This window comes from Onychomys torridus, chromosome X (assembly GCF_903995425.1).
Source record: "Onychomys torridus chromosome X, mOncTor1.1, whole genome shotgun sequence".
In the NCBI taxonomy this organism is placed as follows: Eukaryota; Metazoa; Chordata; class Mammalia; order Rodentia; family Cricetidae; genus Onychomys; species Onychomys torridus.
The window spans coordinates 24,039,244-24,060,065 of NC_050466.1; the positions used below are offsets into that span (position 1 = coordinate 24,039,244).

General features: G+C 36.8%; 1 protein-coding gene across 1 annotated transcript in view; it reads right to left on the reverse strand.

Annotated features, from left to right (window-relative positions):
* Positions 1-20,822, reverse strand: part of Tenm1 (teneurin transmembrane protein 1) — an 811,545-nt gene that overhangs the window by 57,163 nt on the left and 733,560 nt on the right. Inside the window, exon 26 of the mRNA XM_036174144.1 lies at positions 13,344-13,498. Coding sequence (XP_036030037.1) covers positions 13,344-13,498 — 155 coding nt within the window. The remainder of the gene's footprint in view (positions 1-13,343; positions 13,499-20,822) is intronic.

Here is a 20,822-nt window from a genome sequence, read left to right on the forward strand (position 1 = left end):
CACCTTTTCCTGGAACTCACTTGATAGCCCAGGCTGGCCTCGAACTCACAGAGATCCACCTGGCTCTGCCTCCCGAGTGTTGGGATTAAAGGCGTGTGCCTCCACCGCCCGGCTGCTATTAGTATATTCTTAATGTGAGAATGGTAGTATCCTTTTCTCAACAGCCTATGTCCTACCTCCATGGAACAAAACTCTCAGATTCTAGGTTCTAACAACCTCAAATCCTTCCCAGGCAAAGAGGTAGCCATTTACTGAAGGTATTTGTAGTTTTCATAATAGGTTTAGCACCTGTGCAGCCCATCCCATGTATTAAATAGTGCTATAATAATTATGTACTTTCTATTTTCTCACTGGGTCTCAATTAATATTTACAGAATGAACCCAAGTACAAGAATAAAGGAAGAGGAATACATTATGCAATTATGATGTTTAGTCTCAATTGTCAACTTCACACAATCTAGAATCATCCTGAGAGAAAGGTCTCTAAAAGCATCTGTGAGGGATTATCTTAATTATGTTAATTGATGTGGTAAGACTTGTCCCATTGTTGTGTGGAACACTTCTCTGGACTTGGGTTTCCAGGACTGGTAGAAAAGAGAAAGTTAACTGGGGACTAGCATGCATGAATTGGTTAGGTTCTTCTGAATGTGGATATAATGCAACTAACTAGCTGCTCAACTATCCTACTGCCTTGACCCCCTGCCATGATGTACTGAGTCTTACACTGTGAACCAAGATTAAGCATCTTTACTCTTTAAATTGTTTATATGAGGGTATTTCATCACATCGACATAAAATAAGCAGATGCTGCTGAAATAGTAAAGATGAACAAAAACTATCATGGGCCTTCCTATTATTAGTTGAGGACTTCTTCCACACACAAGCTGTCCTAGGCTGTGCTGAAGTCACAGGTGTTAAAATTGCCGTTAAAGTAAAAAAAAATTCCACAAAAAATAAACTTGTATCCTAGGAATTTTGTTGTGAATGACTTTAACTAGAGCTTTTCTGACATTGTTGAAATGCTATTATTCTGTACAACCTTCTCATTCTTATGATATTTGAGGATAATTTTATAGTAGGCTATATGATTTACCCACATGCATTTGGAGTTATAACTCTGCACTTAATGTTTATGAGATTGACCTACGACAATGTTTTCTATGTGTTCAGAATTTTGTTTGGAAACAGTAATGTATTGAGTATCTACTACTGCATTTCTTTTATATTACCACTTAATAGTTACCTTGTTAGATTGGAATCATTCCTTCAGAATGGTCTTCCCCTGGATTAGGGCAATGCAAATGAAGTGAGTGGTGAACTAGATGGATATGAGAATGTACTTCAGTTTATTTTCACATGGACATTGTAGACACTGAGAGAAAGCTGTATTTTGTAGGCTTGACTTTTATCCTTAAAAATTGGAATCTTACAACATTTACTGGAATAAACCATACCACAAACTTGAGTATCAAACTTTCCAAATGCTTTGGACTCAAAATATTTATTTATCAAATGAATTATGTGCCAAAAAAGAGAGAAAGTGTCACAGGATAAGCCCTATCAACAAATATACTCTGTTGGTAAATGCTTTTCATGTTCCTTTGTTTACATTTTCAAATATGCTGACTTTTACAAGACTAGATGACCCTTTTGTTATGTAGAACACCATCTTTAATTGTGTTTTCACTGATAAAGAAGGGTTAGTGTTGATTTATATATTTCCCCTTCCTATAGTTAAGAGGGATTTGGGGCTATGCTTAAAGGGATGGCCATAAATATAAAGGAGCCAACTGGCTTATGCTAGGATTCTGTCCTAAAACATCTAGAAACCAGCCACTGAATTTATCAGCTAGGTATTTCTGTGTCTTAGATAGCTTCAGGTTCACCTCAGGTCATGGAGCATGCCACGCAAAACGAGTAGAATGCATTGTTCAAAAGTAGTTTGCAAGCTCTGCATTTTGTGACTCTTCCTGAACTTTGGAGATGCTTTTCCTCGGGTGCTTAATAGTTTTAATAAGAGCTAACGTGCCATTGTCCTTTGTGTGGAAAGAGGACACTGCTGAGGGAGTTTTATTTATGTGATAAATTACAGTTTCGATATAGCATTGAACACGGTACTTGACTTTTATTTTAAGGCGCCTGAAAACTCTGCCTATTTGCTTCTTTGCAGACATTTCAGCAGAATTTGGATATGCTGAAGTTGAAGGTATGCGCCTGCTATTCTCTGCTTTGTATACAAGTGGCTTGTACTGTCAACTTGGAGGCATCAATGCAAATATTTGTAATAATAGGTTATTGTATTAGAGTTTACTGATAATATATTTACTTGAGAGATGTAGGCCTCAAGTGTGTTAAAACTATTTAAGTGAATTTGGAAAACAACCGTATGTAAAGGAAACCTGTAGATAATCTTGTTGCCACATTTCTCCCAGTTTATCATTTTGGTAAATCGTTTATATTAGACTAAAAACCCTGATAGACATGCTTAGTACTTGAATTTCTTGAAACAAACAAAAACCCAAAAATTCAAAATGAAAACAAACAACAATGGCAAAAATTGGGTAGGTGAAGGGGCTCACAGACTAAATTTGATTAAAAAAAATCCATGGGGCACTGCTTTCTTCTGAGAAAACCCCAGCTTCAAAACTTCTTTTGATGTTTTACTTATCTTGGATGCTTCTGTTTCATTTTGTTTTGGTTTGAGCATGATAGCATTCTCATATTGCCTAGATAAACTCTTCTTTGTTATCTACTCCAATATTTATTTGATTTTTTTTGCAAAATTGGCCCATCTAGAGTAACTGCAGGATACTCACTGAATAAACTGCCTTCATCTCTCAAGTTTAAAGAGATGGGAGATGATTTAAAAATTTCAAATACACAGGTGTATGCAGTCCCAGTACATTCCAGCCTTAGCTTCACAATCAGCATATCAGTTCTTGAAAATAGAAAGAAAATGAAGGATTTGGGGCACCATTCAAAGACTATCACAGTCATCCACTAAGTGATCTATATAGAACTTCACATCAGCATTATGCCAAAGAAATCCTCCATGGAGGTCAAAGCAAGCTATGATCAGTTTCTGGAACATGTGGTTGCTACAGCCCAGCAAACACACCCACCAATATTTGCCTCTCTGCAAAAGGTACACTTTCATGAAATGGTCAGATCAGAAGTTTTGCCCAATTTGTATATCAATTCTAAACTTCTTCTAGTTCTTTTTACTCTCATCCTGTAAATTATCAGTTCAATTTTCTATATTGAAAAAGCAAGGTCAAATACTTCTACTATTATTTCTATTACTAGTATAGTATTCCATTGAGCACTTGTAAGCCAAACACTCAGTTAAATGATTTATACATATTGACTTCACTGAATCTTTACAACCTCCATACAAGGTAGGTACATTATCATTCCCATTTATAGGTAGACATTTTTTCCAAGAACATCCATCATGCATAGACTAGGATTTGAAATTAAGCACTCTGTGTTCCTAACCACTGTGCTTTATTGACTCTATATTGGTATTACTGTGAAGGAAAAGCTACCCAAAAGACCTGAATTTGTCTCTTGAATCCCATATTAAAGGCTGAAAGAGAAGTTTGGTTGGCCTTCCCAGTTCCATAGGGTGTTTTTATTTTTATTCTTTCCTTGCATGTGACAGAGATAGAAGATTGGGTTTTGGCTGCATAAGCAATAAATAACATTATCCAGGAATACATTTAAATTAGACACTGACAACAACACATATTACAAAATCAGAATAACCACTTTGCAAACTTATTTTGTTCTTGTGTCCTCCCATTTTAGCAAGCATATGATGAATTGGCAGAAAACATTTCCGGAAGATGCCAATTACCATCTTACATCACCCTCTATATTTGTAAAGCACTTCATACTTTAGCAAGTGCTTTCCCATTAAAAAAGAGAGGCCACTTAATCAACAATTGGGTAATTTATTGAATTAGTGGACATAAGGAGGAATAATTAACCAGCTCTAGAATTCTAGTGTCAGTTAAAAAAAGAACAACAACATAGTGCTAAAACTGAAATTATAGAGAACCTTCTCTTGGGTCAAGAACTAGACAAAAATGAACTTCTCTATATTACTATTTCAGATTTAGAAAGGTTTTTAAAAAGACTAAATGGCAACTAAAATAGTGGCTATTTAGCACTTTCAATACAATTTATTGCCTTGATATTGAACGTAACTTTCATTTACAAGTGAGTAACATGGAAAGCCATTAGGAACTCCTAAGGAAATAATTTAAAAAATGGTGTTAGTAGGGCTGCAAAATAAGACATTTAAATGACTTGGATTACTACTATATTCTGTGGCAGCAAAATATGGTTGTTATGTGGACTGAAGCAGGTATCTCTTTCTTTCTACATGCCCATATAGCTGGTAATTTGATTTAGTGCATGTTTGAACTCCTGAAATAACCAATTGCTGAGCTGCTACATTGTTGTTCTATTATGGTCCAGGCATGAAAAAGTGAAAGAAGACACAGAATTCCACTGGAGGGTTGCCTGGTAGGACTTTTGTTGTCAACCAAATTAGTAATTATTATGAAAATGGTTCTTTCAGTTGGTTAAGTTCACCTAATTTGGAGGGTATAAACAACTGACCCTGGAGCTCTAAAAGAACTTTTTTGTGTACTTGCTGCACTAGGCTGTATCCGTCTGTTATTACATCATCTTGCCCTTGTTTGTATTGGCATTGCTAGCTATGATAGATATTTCAGGTATGTTAGCTGTATCTTCTATCTCTTACTGTTAGCCTGCATCCCACCCTTTCCTTCTAGCACATATACCTCTATTTGAATTATACAGGCTCATCACGGACATTTTCTTTGCATTGACACTGAGACAGACTTCACAGTTACTGGAGCATTGAGAGGGTGTGGTGGGATTTTCATCTCTAGTGGCAGGAAATTTTAAAATAAACTTTCTTTTTTTCCCTGGGAGATCCCTTTATTCAAGCAAACTTATTATAATTCAGATTTTCTTGATTCCCTACAGAGTTTCACAAATTCGGAAGTCAGTCCCTGCAGGGAATTTCACTTATAATGGCCTTTATTTGAGAGAGATCTAATTCTGTTCTCATTTGGTGTGCACATGGAAGACTGAGGGAAGTGCACAAAGAAAGGCAAGTAACCCCTGAAAACTGGCGTTTCAGTATCATCTGCATCACTCAGGGTGAAGGAGGACTTTCTATACATGTGAAAGGGTTTGCACAGGAGAGAGAGACAATGAGACATCAGGTGAGAGTTGAAGAAAGGAAAATAGAGGGGCCTTTCCCCTCCTAAATTGCTATTTCTTTTTATTTTTTCTCCCAGGTTTGCTGTAACTTTTTTTATGTTTGACTCTTATTACATATGTATTTTAAAAAACAACAGAAAATGCTGAATCTACTGTATAAAAGAATTGGCATGTAGATTTTGAAAAGGATGCTTTATACTTCCCCGTCTATCCAGTTGTAGTTTATTTGACGCTTGCAAAAAATTCTAAGGACAAGAGAAAATGGCTTTTTCAGTTACATAGAGAGTTGAAGACAGCCAGGAAAGCCAGAGGTCTGTTGCTTGGGGCAGGTGGTATAATGCTGATGGATGAGAGAGATGGGAAGGTGGTGTTTTTTTTTGTTTTTTTGTTTTTTTCTGTTAAGGAAAATGGCCACAAAGAATATCGATTCAAAGTTACTAAAGCCCAAGATGGGTGAAAGGATTTTAAAAGAAAACTTAACTTAAACTGAATTCAAGTTTTTTTCCCTGTTTGACTAGGAAGAATTACCTCTTGGAAAGAACTTGCAAATGGGCTTTGGGAATCATTTTTTTCTTTTTTCTCTTTTATAGTACATTATTATTTAAAACTAGTGGATGATTGACAATCAGAGAGGGTTCAACATAGATCAGACTTCAAGAAGAACAAGATTGTGTCCCATAAACTTCTTGGAAGGTGCTTGTTTCAGGAAAAAAGTACTCTCCAATGCATTTTTATAAAACAGTTATCTACTTATTTTGTGATCAGGAAGTAGTGTTTATGGATCATATGAGGGCAAACAGATTTTGTGAAGCATTTCTTACTTCCTTTAAACAGTTTCAAACACTTTATGAAATCTTTGAGTTACACAACCCCTTCATGGATATGTTGGGCAAACATTAGTTAGATGAGTGCCTTTCATACCTACTCTACACCCAGAACTATTTTTGCACCATTAGTCTGTTGAAATACTATTTTCTTGAAATAATACTTAGCCTTACCAAACATAATAGAGTCTGAATTTTCCTTTGAGTTTCATTTTTATATAGGTTGTTGGTATTGATTTTCTTGTCTAGTATGAATCACAGCCTATAGATGATAGATCAAATGGGTGGCCCATAATCTAACTAATAACTGGACTAGTTATCCTGCACTTGTATCTTTGGTTTTTTTAATGGATGAAGACATGAAAGACAGTCATAAAATCCAGAGCTGATGCAAGGATGGGAAATATAGTGAAAATATTGGATTTTAGCAGAATATAAAAGGTGTACTGAATCAACTGACAAGGTATAGATGCAGACTAATACAAAAACTGTAGTATGATTCAAATAAACAGTTGCATAATATTAGATGAGGAGATAGTGAGAGGTGGGTTTTTTTAGTACTCTGCCATCACATCATGCGTCCAAGATGACATTAAGGGCTTAAGGGATGACTCCTGCTCTTACTGATTTTGCAGAGGACTTGGGATTGGTTTCTAGCACCCATACTGGGCAGATAAAAGACACCTGTCACTTGCCTGGCAAGCGCAAGGCCCCGGGTTTGATCCTCAGCTCTGGCCACTGTGGGTACTTGCACACACATGACACACATAAACTCATGCAGACATATATACATGCACATAAAAATAAATGTATAAGTAAGTCTTTGAAAGTATGGCCTCACTATGAAAAACATCAATCAAACCTTACCTGTGGTCTCTTAATGTGTGCTTTTTGTTCATTAACAATTGCTAAACTGCCTTGTGGTCACTACATGAACTATTATTGAGTAGGGGTTTTGATTTGCTTGGAATTTAAAAATCTTTGTAAGTAAATATTGTATGTTTAAAAACAACTAGAAAAAGGCTTTATATGCAATTGGGAATTAGTATTATCTGTGCTTGTGCATCTGTTGTCGGGTTGAATTTTGTTGTAGCATTAGCTTTCTCCAAGTAGTAGATCCAGCTCTCAGAGTTACTCTTGGTGTAACTCCCAATATCATTGTCTGTATCTAAGCATGAGAGGCAGGGCAGAGAAGAAAGACTGAAATAAAGAAATGAAAATAAAGATCTGACTCCTTTCAGAATCAATTCATCCCCTGAAGTGAAAACCTGGCTATGTAGAAAGGAAGTTATACTTTAGAGTTTGTACTGAGAGTTGTTGAGCTTCACATTTTAGTTAAAAATATATTGATTTTGAGCAAATGGCTGATTTTATTGCCAAAGCAAATTTCATTTCTCGAGATGATTAGATTTTATTAAACTATTTCCTAACTGTCACTAAACACATGTTCTGTGACTAAACAGCATAGCCCTCAACCAAGTGGCATTCATTTCTTGGCTAAGTAGAATGATATTTGATCAGCTCCAATTTTGAAAATGTGTAAGTTGGAAGAATGCACACCTGAGGCCTGAAAGTTTATGCTCAGCACTTGATTTTATCACTTTATAACTCAATGGTCACAGCATATGATGTATCCTTCTCACTACCAGTTTTCTCCTTCATTGATGTGAACAATAAAACCCATCCTTTTAAGTATGGTTGGATTGTGGAGATAAAATGGAACAGTGTATAACAACGAGACTGTATGAATGCACATATATGTCTCTCTCTCTCTCTCTCTCTCTCTCTCTCTCTCTCTCTCTCTCTCTCTCCACACACACACACACACACACACACACACACACACACACACACACACACTGTAAGTTTTTAGTTATAAAGAAGAATGAAGTTATGGCATTTGCAGAAAACTGATATACTCATTAGGATATACTCATATCAATCAAACTAATCTAGTATCAGAAAGACAAATGTATGTATGTTTTCTATATTTTCTATAGACACATAAGATCATTATGTATGTATGCATAAAAGGAATTTAGTGAAGCTGAGGAACAAAGAGGACTAATGAGTAGGGAGAGGGGAAGAAAGAGGAGCATAGAGAGTATGAGGGAATATGTATAATATAAATATATTTGCATAAAAACATCTTTATGTACCCCAGTTATCATTTACAGTGAAAATTTATTATGACCTGTTACTAAGGACTTTACTTCTGAGGGTCCATTTTTCTAAGAAAGTGCTGAAGACTAAGTAACAGAAAAAGAACCTTCTGTTACATCATTTCTCTGACTAGGTAGCATGGACAGGACTTGCCTTATTGGAGACATATAGATTTTGAAATGCAGGGTAGATAAGATGTAAATTTCACAATGTGGTTATATTTTTGTAGAGATACATTTATGTGAATACTTGGCTCATCTTTCTCACACCACAAGGTCTGGATGGTTTCTATCTAGCATTTTCTTGAAAAGTTTCAAAAGGCAGAAGCCCTATAAAATCCTTTGGTCATGTATGTTGCTGTCTTGTAGTCTAGTCTTAGAAACAGGAAGCTCTTAAGGATTGAGTCAAATCTTCATGCTGCAGCCATACCCTCTTCTGTACATTCCTATCAGCACAAACTGTGCAGTCTTGTTTACATAGTTGTTTCTGTCTTCATCCATCAATATATTTTGCTTTAGTGAAATACAAAGCTGAGCAGTGTGTAAGCCCAGCTGGATCACTGTACTATTATGAACAACTGAGACTTTGCTCTTTGATGGTGATATGAAGCTCCTTACTCAGCTGTCTTCTTTCTAAGTGAAGACTGCCCATGTTCTTAATGACAGCCAGGGGAAACATGGGTCACAGTTGTCTGAACAGACAGGAAGCTCTGGGAATAACCACTGAGGATCTAGGCAGCTGTGCCACACATGGTCCTTGTTGGAATCATTCTCTCCACTCACCCACTGGAATGCATTCATTGTATTTCTCTTTTACCTTGATGATTTCCTCATACCTAAGAGGATGTGTAAATTATACTTGATATGTTTCAAAGCCAAAGCCTCCCATCAATCCCATCCTTGCTCAAATCAGCTTATCATCTTCTTTTCAGCCAAACATCTGAAAGAATATCTTTTTTCATTTCTGTTCTTCATTGTCTGCTCTAGCACAGCACTCCATCTCTTGCCAATTAGCATCCTACTTACCAGAGTCACTAACATCATAAGATCAAATGGCTCAAAACAGAAACCAAAAAACAAAAACAAAAAAAGCTTCTTTTTATTGCATAACATCTACTCAACCTAAGACATTGATCTTGAAAATTTTGTTTCCTTGGGTTTTTTTTCTTCTCATACCTTCTTGATTTTCATCTTACTTGATCTTTTCTTCTTAGCCTTCTTTGTGCACATCCATTATATTTTTTCCTATTTGAACTTTGCTGTTCCATAGAGTTTGTTTTAAGCCTTTCTCCCCTTTTTACTGTATGTATTCTTACCAAGAGTTCTCACTGATTCCCCATTTGCTAACACTATAGAGAACAGTAAATAGACAATCATGAATCCAGTCTTCATTTCAGACTTTGAGCTTTAGACTCATATCTAATTTTCTTTCAGTCCTCTTTGTCTAGATGTCAACATTCCTAATGCTCTGACCCTTAAATACAGTTCCTCATGGTGTGCTGACCCCCAACCATGAAGTTACTTCATTACTGTAATTTTGTTACTGTTACTAACAATAATGTAAATATCTGTGTTTTCTGATGGTCTTAGGTGACCCCTAAAGGGTCATGACTCACAGGTTGAGAACCACTGGTCTAGAGTCTACACACAGGCATCTCAGGTTCAAGCATGCCCTAAAGTGAACTTTCATCCAACTCTTGCTCAAATCTTCTTCTCCTCTCCTTGTATTCTCTACCTCAGTGGGTAGTACTTGTTCACTGTACTTCTTTAAGGTGGAATTTCAGTCAATCAGGCACTTCTTTGATTTGAGTTCCAAGATTTGACAAATCTATTTTCTCAGTTAATATTTCAATCCTTTACATTCAGCTGCTAATAGTGCCTGCTTATGCAGTTTCATGAAACTGGGCAGCATCATGACTAGGTTTACCACATAGATGTGTTACAAGGAACTAACAGCTCATCATCTGTGGCAGTTTGAATGAGAATTCCCCCATAGGCTCATGTATTTGAATGGTCTATGGTTGGTGGACTTTGTCTAGAAAGAATTAGGAGGTGTGGCCTTATTTGAGGAGGGATGTCACTGGGGATGAGTTTTGAGTTTCAGAGCCCATGCTAAGCCTAGTTTTGCTATATTTCTCTCCTGTCTGCAGATCAGGGTGTAAGCCCTTGGCTACCACTCCACAGTGCCATGCTTGCCTGCTGGCTACCATGCTCCCCACCATGATGATTGTAGTCTAACCCTCTGAAACTATAAGCAAGCTCTCAATTAGATGCTTTCTTCAATAAGCTGCATTGGTCATGGTGTCTCTTCAATAGAACAGTAACTAAGACATCACCCCCAAAGCAGCTTACTTTGTTTGTTTCTTTGTTTCTTTGTTCCTTCCTTCCTTCCTTCCTTCCTTCCTTCCTTCCTTCCTTCCTTCCTTCTTTTCTTTCTTTCCTCTCTCTCTTCTCTCTCTCTCTTTCTTTTCTCTTTCTCTCCTTTTTTTCTCAAAACAGAATCTCACTGTGTAGCTCTGACTGTTCTAGAACTTACTATGTAGATGAAGGTAGCCCTGAACTCAGAGATCTCCCTGCCTTTCTACCTTTCAAGTGCTGGGATTAAAGACATGCACCACCATGCCTGGACTTGGATTGATTTTCTTTTCATTTTTGTTATAGAGTCTGGGTTTCACTGTGTAGCCCTGGCTGACTTGGAACTCACTATGTAGATCAGGCTTGCCTTGAATTCATGGAAATCTGCATGCCTATGCATTCCCAGCACTGAGATTAAAGGCATGTGCCACCACACACAGTGCATTTCTTCTCTTAATGTTATTCAATGCTCTCCATTTTACACTGGATGAAACGAAAGCTCCATTATGCCTATAAATTCCACCACCATTTCACCCCTAATTACTTCTCTGCTTTAGCTCTACCCAGTCCTTCGTACCATTTTCACCATAACTGTATCTGCTGAGTGAGCATGGAGCATACTATCTACTATAAATCCTGAACCCTAAGTGGTGAGGGAGCTATTATAGTATCAATTATGGTTGAAAAGTGTCCTGTGAAAGAGAATCCCTCTTGTGGTGATGAACTTTATATATTTCCTCTACTGAGACAAAGAGCTCTCTTTTCCAAATAACTTTTCTACAGAATCATACCAGTTGTTTAGAGTTGACTGATCACAGTACTAAGTGTTCTATTTTAAGTTAAAAACACGGCACAAGTGAATCATATATATTCATCTTTTCTATTCCCTCCTATATAAATACATTCACACCCTTCCACATTTCCATAAATAATGCTCCTTTTCTTTGGCTTCTGCAAGATCTTCAATCATAGAAAGTTAAAATGCTCTAGAACTTGAACGTCTGATCTAATCAGATGTCTAATAAGAAGTTTGTTAATTTTGCCTGTTTTCCTGACTTTTCCACTCCTCATTTTATTTTTGTGTTTGACTCAGATGGCTTCAGTTTCTGAAGGGAAGCAGGGACAGAAATAGAGCGAACTCAAATAGGTGCATTTTATAGAACACTAACGGAGGTGGGAAGTGGTATTAGAACCAATGACTAAAGAAACACTGGATAATGTGTTCCTTTAGTTTTCCCTGTTCTTCTCAGACTCAGATGCAATGAAAACTGCAGCTACTAATAATAAATGATGGCACCAGTTGCCTTTGCAACAGTGAACCAACATGGAGTCTCAAGTAGCAATCTGCTCAGGGAAAACAACACATTTCCAGAGGGTCTTGATCCATTTAGGAATTCCATTTCTCCTTTGCTAATGAATAAAGGTGCTCAAATATACTGCCCACTTCTGGACAGCGTGACTGAAGAAAGAAGTCTCTTGGCATCTCTGTTTATTTTGGGACATTTCACAATATGAGATGATTAACCTTTATTTCTTAAAATATTTTTAGACAAGTGTTTTATTACTTTCAACAGAAACCATCCTCCCTGATGCATTGAACAATGTTGAAATTCTCAATATTACTCCAATTACTTTGAAAATATTACATTGTCAGAGCTACAAGTTTGTAAAATGTCAGAGCATCAAGCTTCTTCAAGGATTGCCTAGCCTACTTACCTTATTATACACTCCAAACTTTTGTGTCTACAGACTAAGAAGAGCATCCAAACAGTGCTGGAATCATGTTGTGTTCCCTAAAATCTCTCTACATGTCATCTACTAATTTTGTAGAATGGTGTTAAAATCAGAATTTGGGTGGGGATGAATGCTATACTAATTTTTTCTCTTTATTCTCTGGTGGGAAAGTATTTTAAAAAAATTATTTATTCTTTGAGAATTTAGTATAGTATTTTTTAGCATATTCTTTCTCATTCCCCAATTCCTTCCAAATCTGCCCTACTTCTTACCCACCCATATTCATATTCCCTTTTTCTCTCCCACACCAAAAGCCACTAAAACCCATGGGGTTTTATTTGTTTTGCCCAAATACTCCTAAACACGAGACCAGTCTCACAGAGTTTTGCTAAACATGTATAAGACAAATCTGAGAAAGGGATTGCTTTTATTTAAGCAAACATCTCAGAAATGGCTGTTTATATGTACATGAATAACATGCCACACTCACATATTTATTAAATAGATCTGTAAAGACCTTGATCAGTCACATCTTTGCTAAAGTTCATTTGCTGTTGTTTGCAAAAATAAAATTGTGCTGGAAAAAGACCAGTGAGTAAAGGCATGTGTTACCAGGCCTGGTGACCTGAATTTGATTCCCAGAATTCATATGGTGGAAGGAGAGAACCAATTTTTGCACGTTGTCTTTTGGTCTCCACATGCATGCCCACCTCTCTACTCCCCCAATATATAAATAAATGAAATACACTAATTTAAAATAGTAATATTTTAGGAGATAGTGAACAAATCCAATTTTAATTGGTTCAAATTTGGGAGGTGTTGTTATATCAGCATTCTTCTCAAAATTTCTTCCATCCTAGCTCACTTACATAAAAAGGAGATTCTGCTATCTGACATTACAGCAGATGCACCAGGCTTCCTTTTTATGTAATTTCTGCATGAGAAAATTGCTATCCATTTCCACGATGCCAAATGGTGATAATGCTTAAAAAGCAGCAGTGCCTACCTGACTGATGTCCATTCCTGAGTCACAGCTCAATGGCTGTGTGGAAGTCAGACCGTTTGAGCCAATTACAGTTGTGATCACAGTATTCTCATCAATTCTTCGGATCATAGTCCCATCCACAAAGTAAATGAATCCATTCCTATCAACTGTGATGCCTGTTGGGAAAAAGGAAATTAGCATTAATAATCTAGTGGACCACATTTACACTAAGTTCTGTATCTTGAAAGAGCCAATGACATGGATTTAGTTTAGCTCAGCACACACAGAAATGGAGACGAGGGTTGGTACACATACTCATTTTTGCAGTGTTTGGAAAAGAAATGACAAAAAGTAACATACAAAGATAAAGCTGGGTTTAATTTTTGTGTTTATCCGCCTTTATGCCAGTGCTCTTTTGCTGTTTGCTTACCCCTATGTACAGTCAGAAAGTATCTTTGAGATAAAATAAGGAAAATCAGAGGAGGTAGTTTTTGTCACATTTTTTTTTTTTTTAACGATGTTGGTACTCAGACCACTGCTTATTTTCATGGTTGCAGTAGGAAATAATTGACTTGAAAAGGATTAGCGTTATTTTCAAGAAATTTTATTTAGTTTAAAGTGAATTTGTAATATGAATTCGACTGAAGACATTTCTCTGTATTACCATTTAAAAGGATGGTTGGAGAGGAAAGTTATAGCATTGTACAGAGAAAGGCTAAGCTTCTAGAAAAATAAATGAATTGGTTCTGATTTTTCTTCTTTTTCATTTATTGTTTTAAATGTCATGTATATATATATATATAACATATTTGGATTAAATCTCTCCCCTCTAAGTCCTCTTATATTCTCCCATCATGTTCCCTCCCAACTTTATGTACTCTTTTTTTTTTAAACCCACAGAGTCTACTTAATGCTGCCAGTGTGTGAGGGACAGGCAAAGGAAGCTTTTGTGTAGTGTTAATTCCATCCTGGTTCTTTGAAATGTGTATTATAATAGTAGTTAGAAAGCTTGCCATCTAGTAATGAATGTATGAATTATAACTGATATTTCACTCTGATTGAAGTATTTGCCCTCAAATTTCATGTTTCACCTTTATCTTTAGTAAAACAAAATTATCTGCCTTATCTATGGTCACCAACTGACTCCACCCGCCCTCCCCTGCCCCCTTTTTGCCGAGAACTGGGGCAGGGCTCAGTTTTATAACCCTTTCTTTGATAAACTGGGCTGAGCAGGCAATTATATACCTAGGTTACTATTTAAAAATTTAAAAATCATATGAAATAATAGATGGGAAAATCATCTAACCTACACAAGGAGCATATCATTCACTTCCCATTTTCTTCCGCTTTTTTTTTCAGAATGTTCTTGAAATACCTATGTGGGATTATAGTAAGACTCCTTCATGTGAGCAGGCCCTTCTAGTGAGGACATGCAGTGGTGGGTGGATAATATTGAACCCTAAATATACTACATTTTTCATATAAATCCTTATTTGAATATGTCGGTGATACATATGATGAAGTGTAATTTATAAATTAGGCACAATAAGAGACTAACTACTATAACCTAATAATGAAAAAAATCTCTTATTTTTAGGTTTAGGTATATTTGCATGCCTGTGTATGTATCCCACTGTACAAAGGTGCATATATGTGTGGAAGCCAGAGGAAAAATTCTGAATGTTACCATCTACTTTGTTTTTTAGACAGGGATGCTCACTACCTAGAACTTTCCAAATAGACTAGGCTGACTGACAACAAGACTTAGAGATTAAGCAGTCTATGCCTCCCCAGCACTGGGAGTACAAATGTATGTCATCATGCATGTCTTTTTAAATATGAGTTTTGAGGATTAAATTCAGGTCTTTGTGTTTACCAACTTAGTCTTCTGCCCAGCTCATCAACCTCCTTATTCTTGTGACTATGCAAGATGACAAAATACCTATATACTGAGATTAAATAAGGTGAGTGATATATGCATTACGCTACTATATTCAGGTTACTGGAACCCACACACTGTGATACTACAACAGTTGAGCTGAGAACCAAGATGGGTAAGTGGTTTATAGGCAGGTAGTAAATATAGCATTGATAGGCTGGGTGTTTCATATTACAGAAAGATGAGGCAATATGGTGTGAGATTTTTATCATGGCACTCAGAATACTATGTAATTTAAGACTTACTAATTATTAATATTTTCACTTAATATTTTTTTCAGATAACTAAATTTGTGCAAACTGAAATTTCACACAAGGAGGAAACTACTCTGTTTTAAAAATTGTCCACCTACTATTTTTTCTCATTTCCCTTTTATTTAGACTCAATGAAATGTACCAAGCATAAGTGAAAGTTGGAAAATTTTGTAAGAATAAATACACTATTTTAGTACAGCACAACAAGACACACACACACAGACACAGACACAGACACAGACACACACAGACACACACAGACACACACACACACACACACACACACACACACACACACACACACACACTTGCCTGGCAAAATATAAAGACACTGTTGTGATGTGAATGCAAAATGTCTACTATAGTTTTAAACGACACTGTCCCAGCTTGTGATGTTATTTGAGAAAGTTATACAATGTTTAGGAACTAGAGCCTCACTGAGGGAGGCAAGTTACTGGAAGGCCTGTTGATTTAATAACCTGGTCCTGCTTACTCACTCTCTGCTTCCTGAGTGTGGATGCAGTGTGACCAGCCAGCCTCACATTCTTGTCACCTTCCCTGCCTACTTCCATGTATTCCCCACCACAACGGAATGTAGAACTCCAGAACTTTAATCCAAAGTGAATTTTTAAGTGGTTTTTATCATGGCATTATTTTTATCACACAACAACAACAACAAAATTAACTAAAGATAATCATCTAAAGACAATTTGTACATCTAATGTAAGCTGGACTTGGTGTCACATGTAATCTCAGCTATTCAAGAGGCTAAAGCAGGATGACTGCAACTCCTAGCAAAATGGAAGCTTGAGAGATGGCTCAGCTGCTAAAGCGCTTGCTATGCAAGTGTAAGTGTTAGGAGTGGAGGAAGTTCCAAGTGAATGCACATTATTGAAAGAGCACGGCCATGTCAAGGATCCCATTGTGTCAGATCCATGGAAGTGGTAAAGCCATCCCTAGGTCAAGTATGAATGTTGACATTTTATGCTGAAACAATTATCCTCTTGGGATGACTCCAACTTGACAATGCTCCCTTACAAAGATTCCTGACAGAGATCTTCTACATGTCCCCTCATTTGTGCTGTATATAATAAATGACCTGACTTTTGGGGCGGCTATTGTTGCTGCATCTCTATCAGAGTGCATTGACCTACCCAAGCCAAGCTCTTCTGTAAGAGTGTTTGCAGTGTCTTTGTTCTCTGTCACCCCAGGGAGGCAAACTTAAAGCTCTATACATCAATCCTAAAGCACATGTGGATCTGAGTTCAGACCCCAAGAACCTGTATAAATTGCTGTATATGGCTGTGACCCCAATGTAGTAGGTGTGGAAACAGACAGGCCATGGAAAGGGGAAGGGGGCCACTCTCCAGTCACACTAATCAAATTTTAGATCTTCAAATTCAGGGAAGAGACTCTTTGTCAAAATAAAAGATGGAGAAATTATTGAGAAAGACATCTGAATGTCAACCTCTGGCTTCTACACATGCCCACATGAGTGACTGTATCCCCTCACTTACTTGTGCACACACACAAACACCAGACACAGGAAAAATGGCTGAGGATGTATCTCAGTGACAGAGAACCTTAATAACATGTGAAAAGCCATATGTTCATTCACTATAACTGCAAAAAAACAAATCCAACCTATTAAGCTGCTTGCTTGTAGATCGTGCGAGGTTAATATTCAGATTTGGCTCAGGGATATAATTGATCAGTCTCTATGTTCCTTATAAAGTATTCTTAACGTTTATAAAACTTAGATTCATTTTAATTTTCCATAAAAATCTTAAAACGTTTTATGTTTTTGTCAATCCTCCAAGGATAATACTATATCCAAAAAAGAACATTTCATGTCAACAAATCCCTTTATCATTTTTACAAGTATATGTACCTTTAATGAAGTCAAAAAACAAACTCAAAAATTGGTGCATGTCAAATGATGATGGCACAAGAACATTTATTCCTCCCCCAAAGAACATTCTGGTTGATGATGAGCCAAGGGGAATATCTGCTTTTTGTTTCTGTATCTGTTTTGGCAAAATCATTTTTTTAACTGCCCAAAATTTTATCTGGTTTGCATTAGAGGCCCCTGATTTAAGACCTCCTTCTAAGGTCTCTATATTAAATATCACCAAATACAGAATTTAAGATTTTACACTCATGAGATGGTGGAATAAAAGATCAAGACTGAAGCCCTGAGACAAAGGCGGGCAAAACTTAATCCTGGAGAGAACACTTCTAAGAGTAGGTGTGCTCAAATTATGGGAAATCATGAGTCATTTACTAAGTAGGTACTGAATGGTACTATGCTAGACTCTTGGAGGGCCAAAGGATAAGGATTCTTTGTGTACTGAAGTGGGGATTAAGAGAAACAATCAAAACTTTAGTAAGAGTGCTAAAAATAAAGCTAAGTGTTCCTTTTACTAAGAGGTAGGAAAGAGAGAATCAGATCCTCTGAAAGTGAGGGTAGGTTCCCCACTGATGCAGACAAATAAATTGTTCTCTACGTAATCTAGGGGAAATGTGTTCATCAGCTTTCTGTTACTGGAACAAAATATTACAAGCAATCAACTTGAAAAGAGGAACAACTGATTTTAATTTATAACTTTGGAATTTATAACCACACTTGGTTGGCTTCACTGATTTGGGACCTCTACTGACAGTTCACAATGGGAATGCATGGCCCAGAAGACCTTACAACTGGAAAAAGAGGAAGAAGGGGCAATGTCCTATTATTCCCTTCAAGATCACACCTTCAATGACTGGAAGACATTTCACTGGACCTTAAAAGTTTCTACCACATCCCAGTAGTGTCATCTTGCACACCAGGCCTTTAATCCTTGCATATTTGAGGTCTGTTTTAGATTCTAATGGCAGCCAACATTTGCACCTTTATGTTGATAACTTGGAAGGACAGTTTTGAGTCTTGGCTACCAGATTCCCTAACTCTATCAGGGTAGAGAATTTGAGCTAATCCAGGGAAGACAATCTTGGGCTTTACATCCTTTTTCCACCTTTGAGTTTGGTGAAGCACTAACCATTGTGAACCTATCTTTTTCTCTTTGTCTGTTAACGTCAGCTGGGTTCCACAGATGAGTGTCCCTTGATATAAGTCTGGGCTTATTAAATACTAACTCCAGAGTGTATTTGCTGATGGTTTGTAGAATATTTTCATTTTTATATTTGTAAATCAACCTCTTTTTTTTTAAATCAAGGTCCAAGTCCCAAACATACTTATTTTTTCTTGGAACTCTTTAATTAACATTTATTGAGTCACATCACATTTCAGTTTGGCATTGATAAAGAAGTAGTAGAACGGGCTTTGAGGGACTTGCCTGATTGGTGTTTTGTAAATGCATGTAGGTATATTTTATTTTGCATATCAGTCAACAATCTAACCAAACACAATTCCCTAAACAACACTTTTTACCAATTCGTCCCTTGTGAGAGTATTTAAGATGTATTATATATGAAGATACGTTCAGTTTTCAATAGAGGTAAAATTCAAATTAGAAGTTTCACGCAGGACAAAGAGAATTATTTTTGTTCATTATTTTGAGAATTGTGATAGTGATGCTCAGTATGATGTATTGGTGCTTGTTAGACTTAGTGGGAGAATGTGACACATACCCAGTATATTTCAAGTTTTATTCTTCAGAGATGTGAAAGTGAGTGATTTCAGATCACATAAAGCCATCTGGGGCTAGCAGGATCTGCAGATTCAATTTAGTTTCATATATTTACGTTGTTTTACGCTGATTTTCAAACCTTGGTGTCCAATGTTGTATGCATAATTTATTTTAACAGTCATGCTCTTTGATGTGCTAATTGTCAGTGTTTTCATTAGCACTTACAATACAATATTGCACAGTCTTTGGATAAGAAAAGATTTAAATAGCATTCAGAAAAATCACTTCCAGGATTTAAAAATGTAGCCAGTGTTGATTCTTAAACAACCCAAGAAAATATGAATCTCTGACTTAGCATGAGTCCAGACAGTTAATGCCAAGTAGGTGGGGAGAGAAGTGGGAAGAACAACACACACAACAGCTTGAGTCCTCACACTCGCCCACCCCCACCAAGGAAAACATTGGGCTCAGATGCCTGTACAGCATGTTTAGCTTGGAGCACATTTGTACATTTGTGAGAAAATAAATAAATCCCTGTAAATTAGTGCACATAATGAAAGCACTGACAGACCATAACCTGGAAGTGTGAATAGTGCTGTCTCCATTCATCAGCATTAAGCCCCAACAAGCAGCTTCTATGAAGGGACCTGCTCATAAATAAAGTGCATCTTGTAAAAGAAATTATTCACAACATCATATGCAAAATAGGGGGCATTATATAATATCTGAACCACAGGCTCTTTTCTCAGTGAAGCATCACTCTGTATGAAATGGCTGCAAGTTACAGGTGAAATTGTTTGACTGCTTCTCTTGTCTTATTATCCTCCAATGAATAAATACTATAATTCTTAGGAAGACAACTGCTTAAAGCTGAAACAGCCTAGATAGTTACTAATAAATTTATCACCTATTGGGGAACAGGATGCTACTGATCAATACTGAAGGAAAGGGGGTATGCTGATGTGATCACTTGGAGTCCAGATGCAGAGCTAGAGAGCCCGAAAATAGCAGCTAAAACCCCAAATTAGAGAACAGAAAAATCAGAGGCTTCAGTTATATACAATGCCAATTTCAAATGTTGGCAGAAGATAACTCTGAATATCATTTAAAAATTACAGCTGTTGAAGCTATTTTTTATTATTTCTGTGTGAAGAAATATATTTTTTTTTCCAGAATATAAGGTTTGAAAAGTAGTCATAAAGTCCTCTCCATCTATAGCACCACCAACTAGAAAACTGAAATACTGTATTTTTTCCCTCTTCAATATGCTCTTTTTGTGAGACAGCGTTAAATTGCTAAAATCAACTTCTAGGTAATAACCTAAATTTAATATGGTACCAGCTTAATCCCCAGTAGTTAAGTACTGGATTGTGTAGCCAACTCTGACCAGTTGATCCTAAAGTTTTTGTTTTGTTTTGTTTTCGAGACAGGGTTTCTCTGTAGCTTTGGAGGCTGTCCTGGAACTTGCTTTGTAGACCAGGCTGGCCTCGAACTCACAGAGATCTGCCTGCCTCTGCCTCCCTAGTGCTGGGATTAAAGGCATGCGCTGCCACCACTGCCACCACCACCACCTGGCCTAACGTTTATTTTTTAAGTCAAAGAGAGATACACATATTTTACTTTGTTTGTGTGCATTCAAATTCTTTTAAATTGATAGCATATGTATGGTGCATATGCA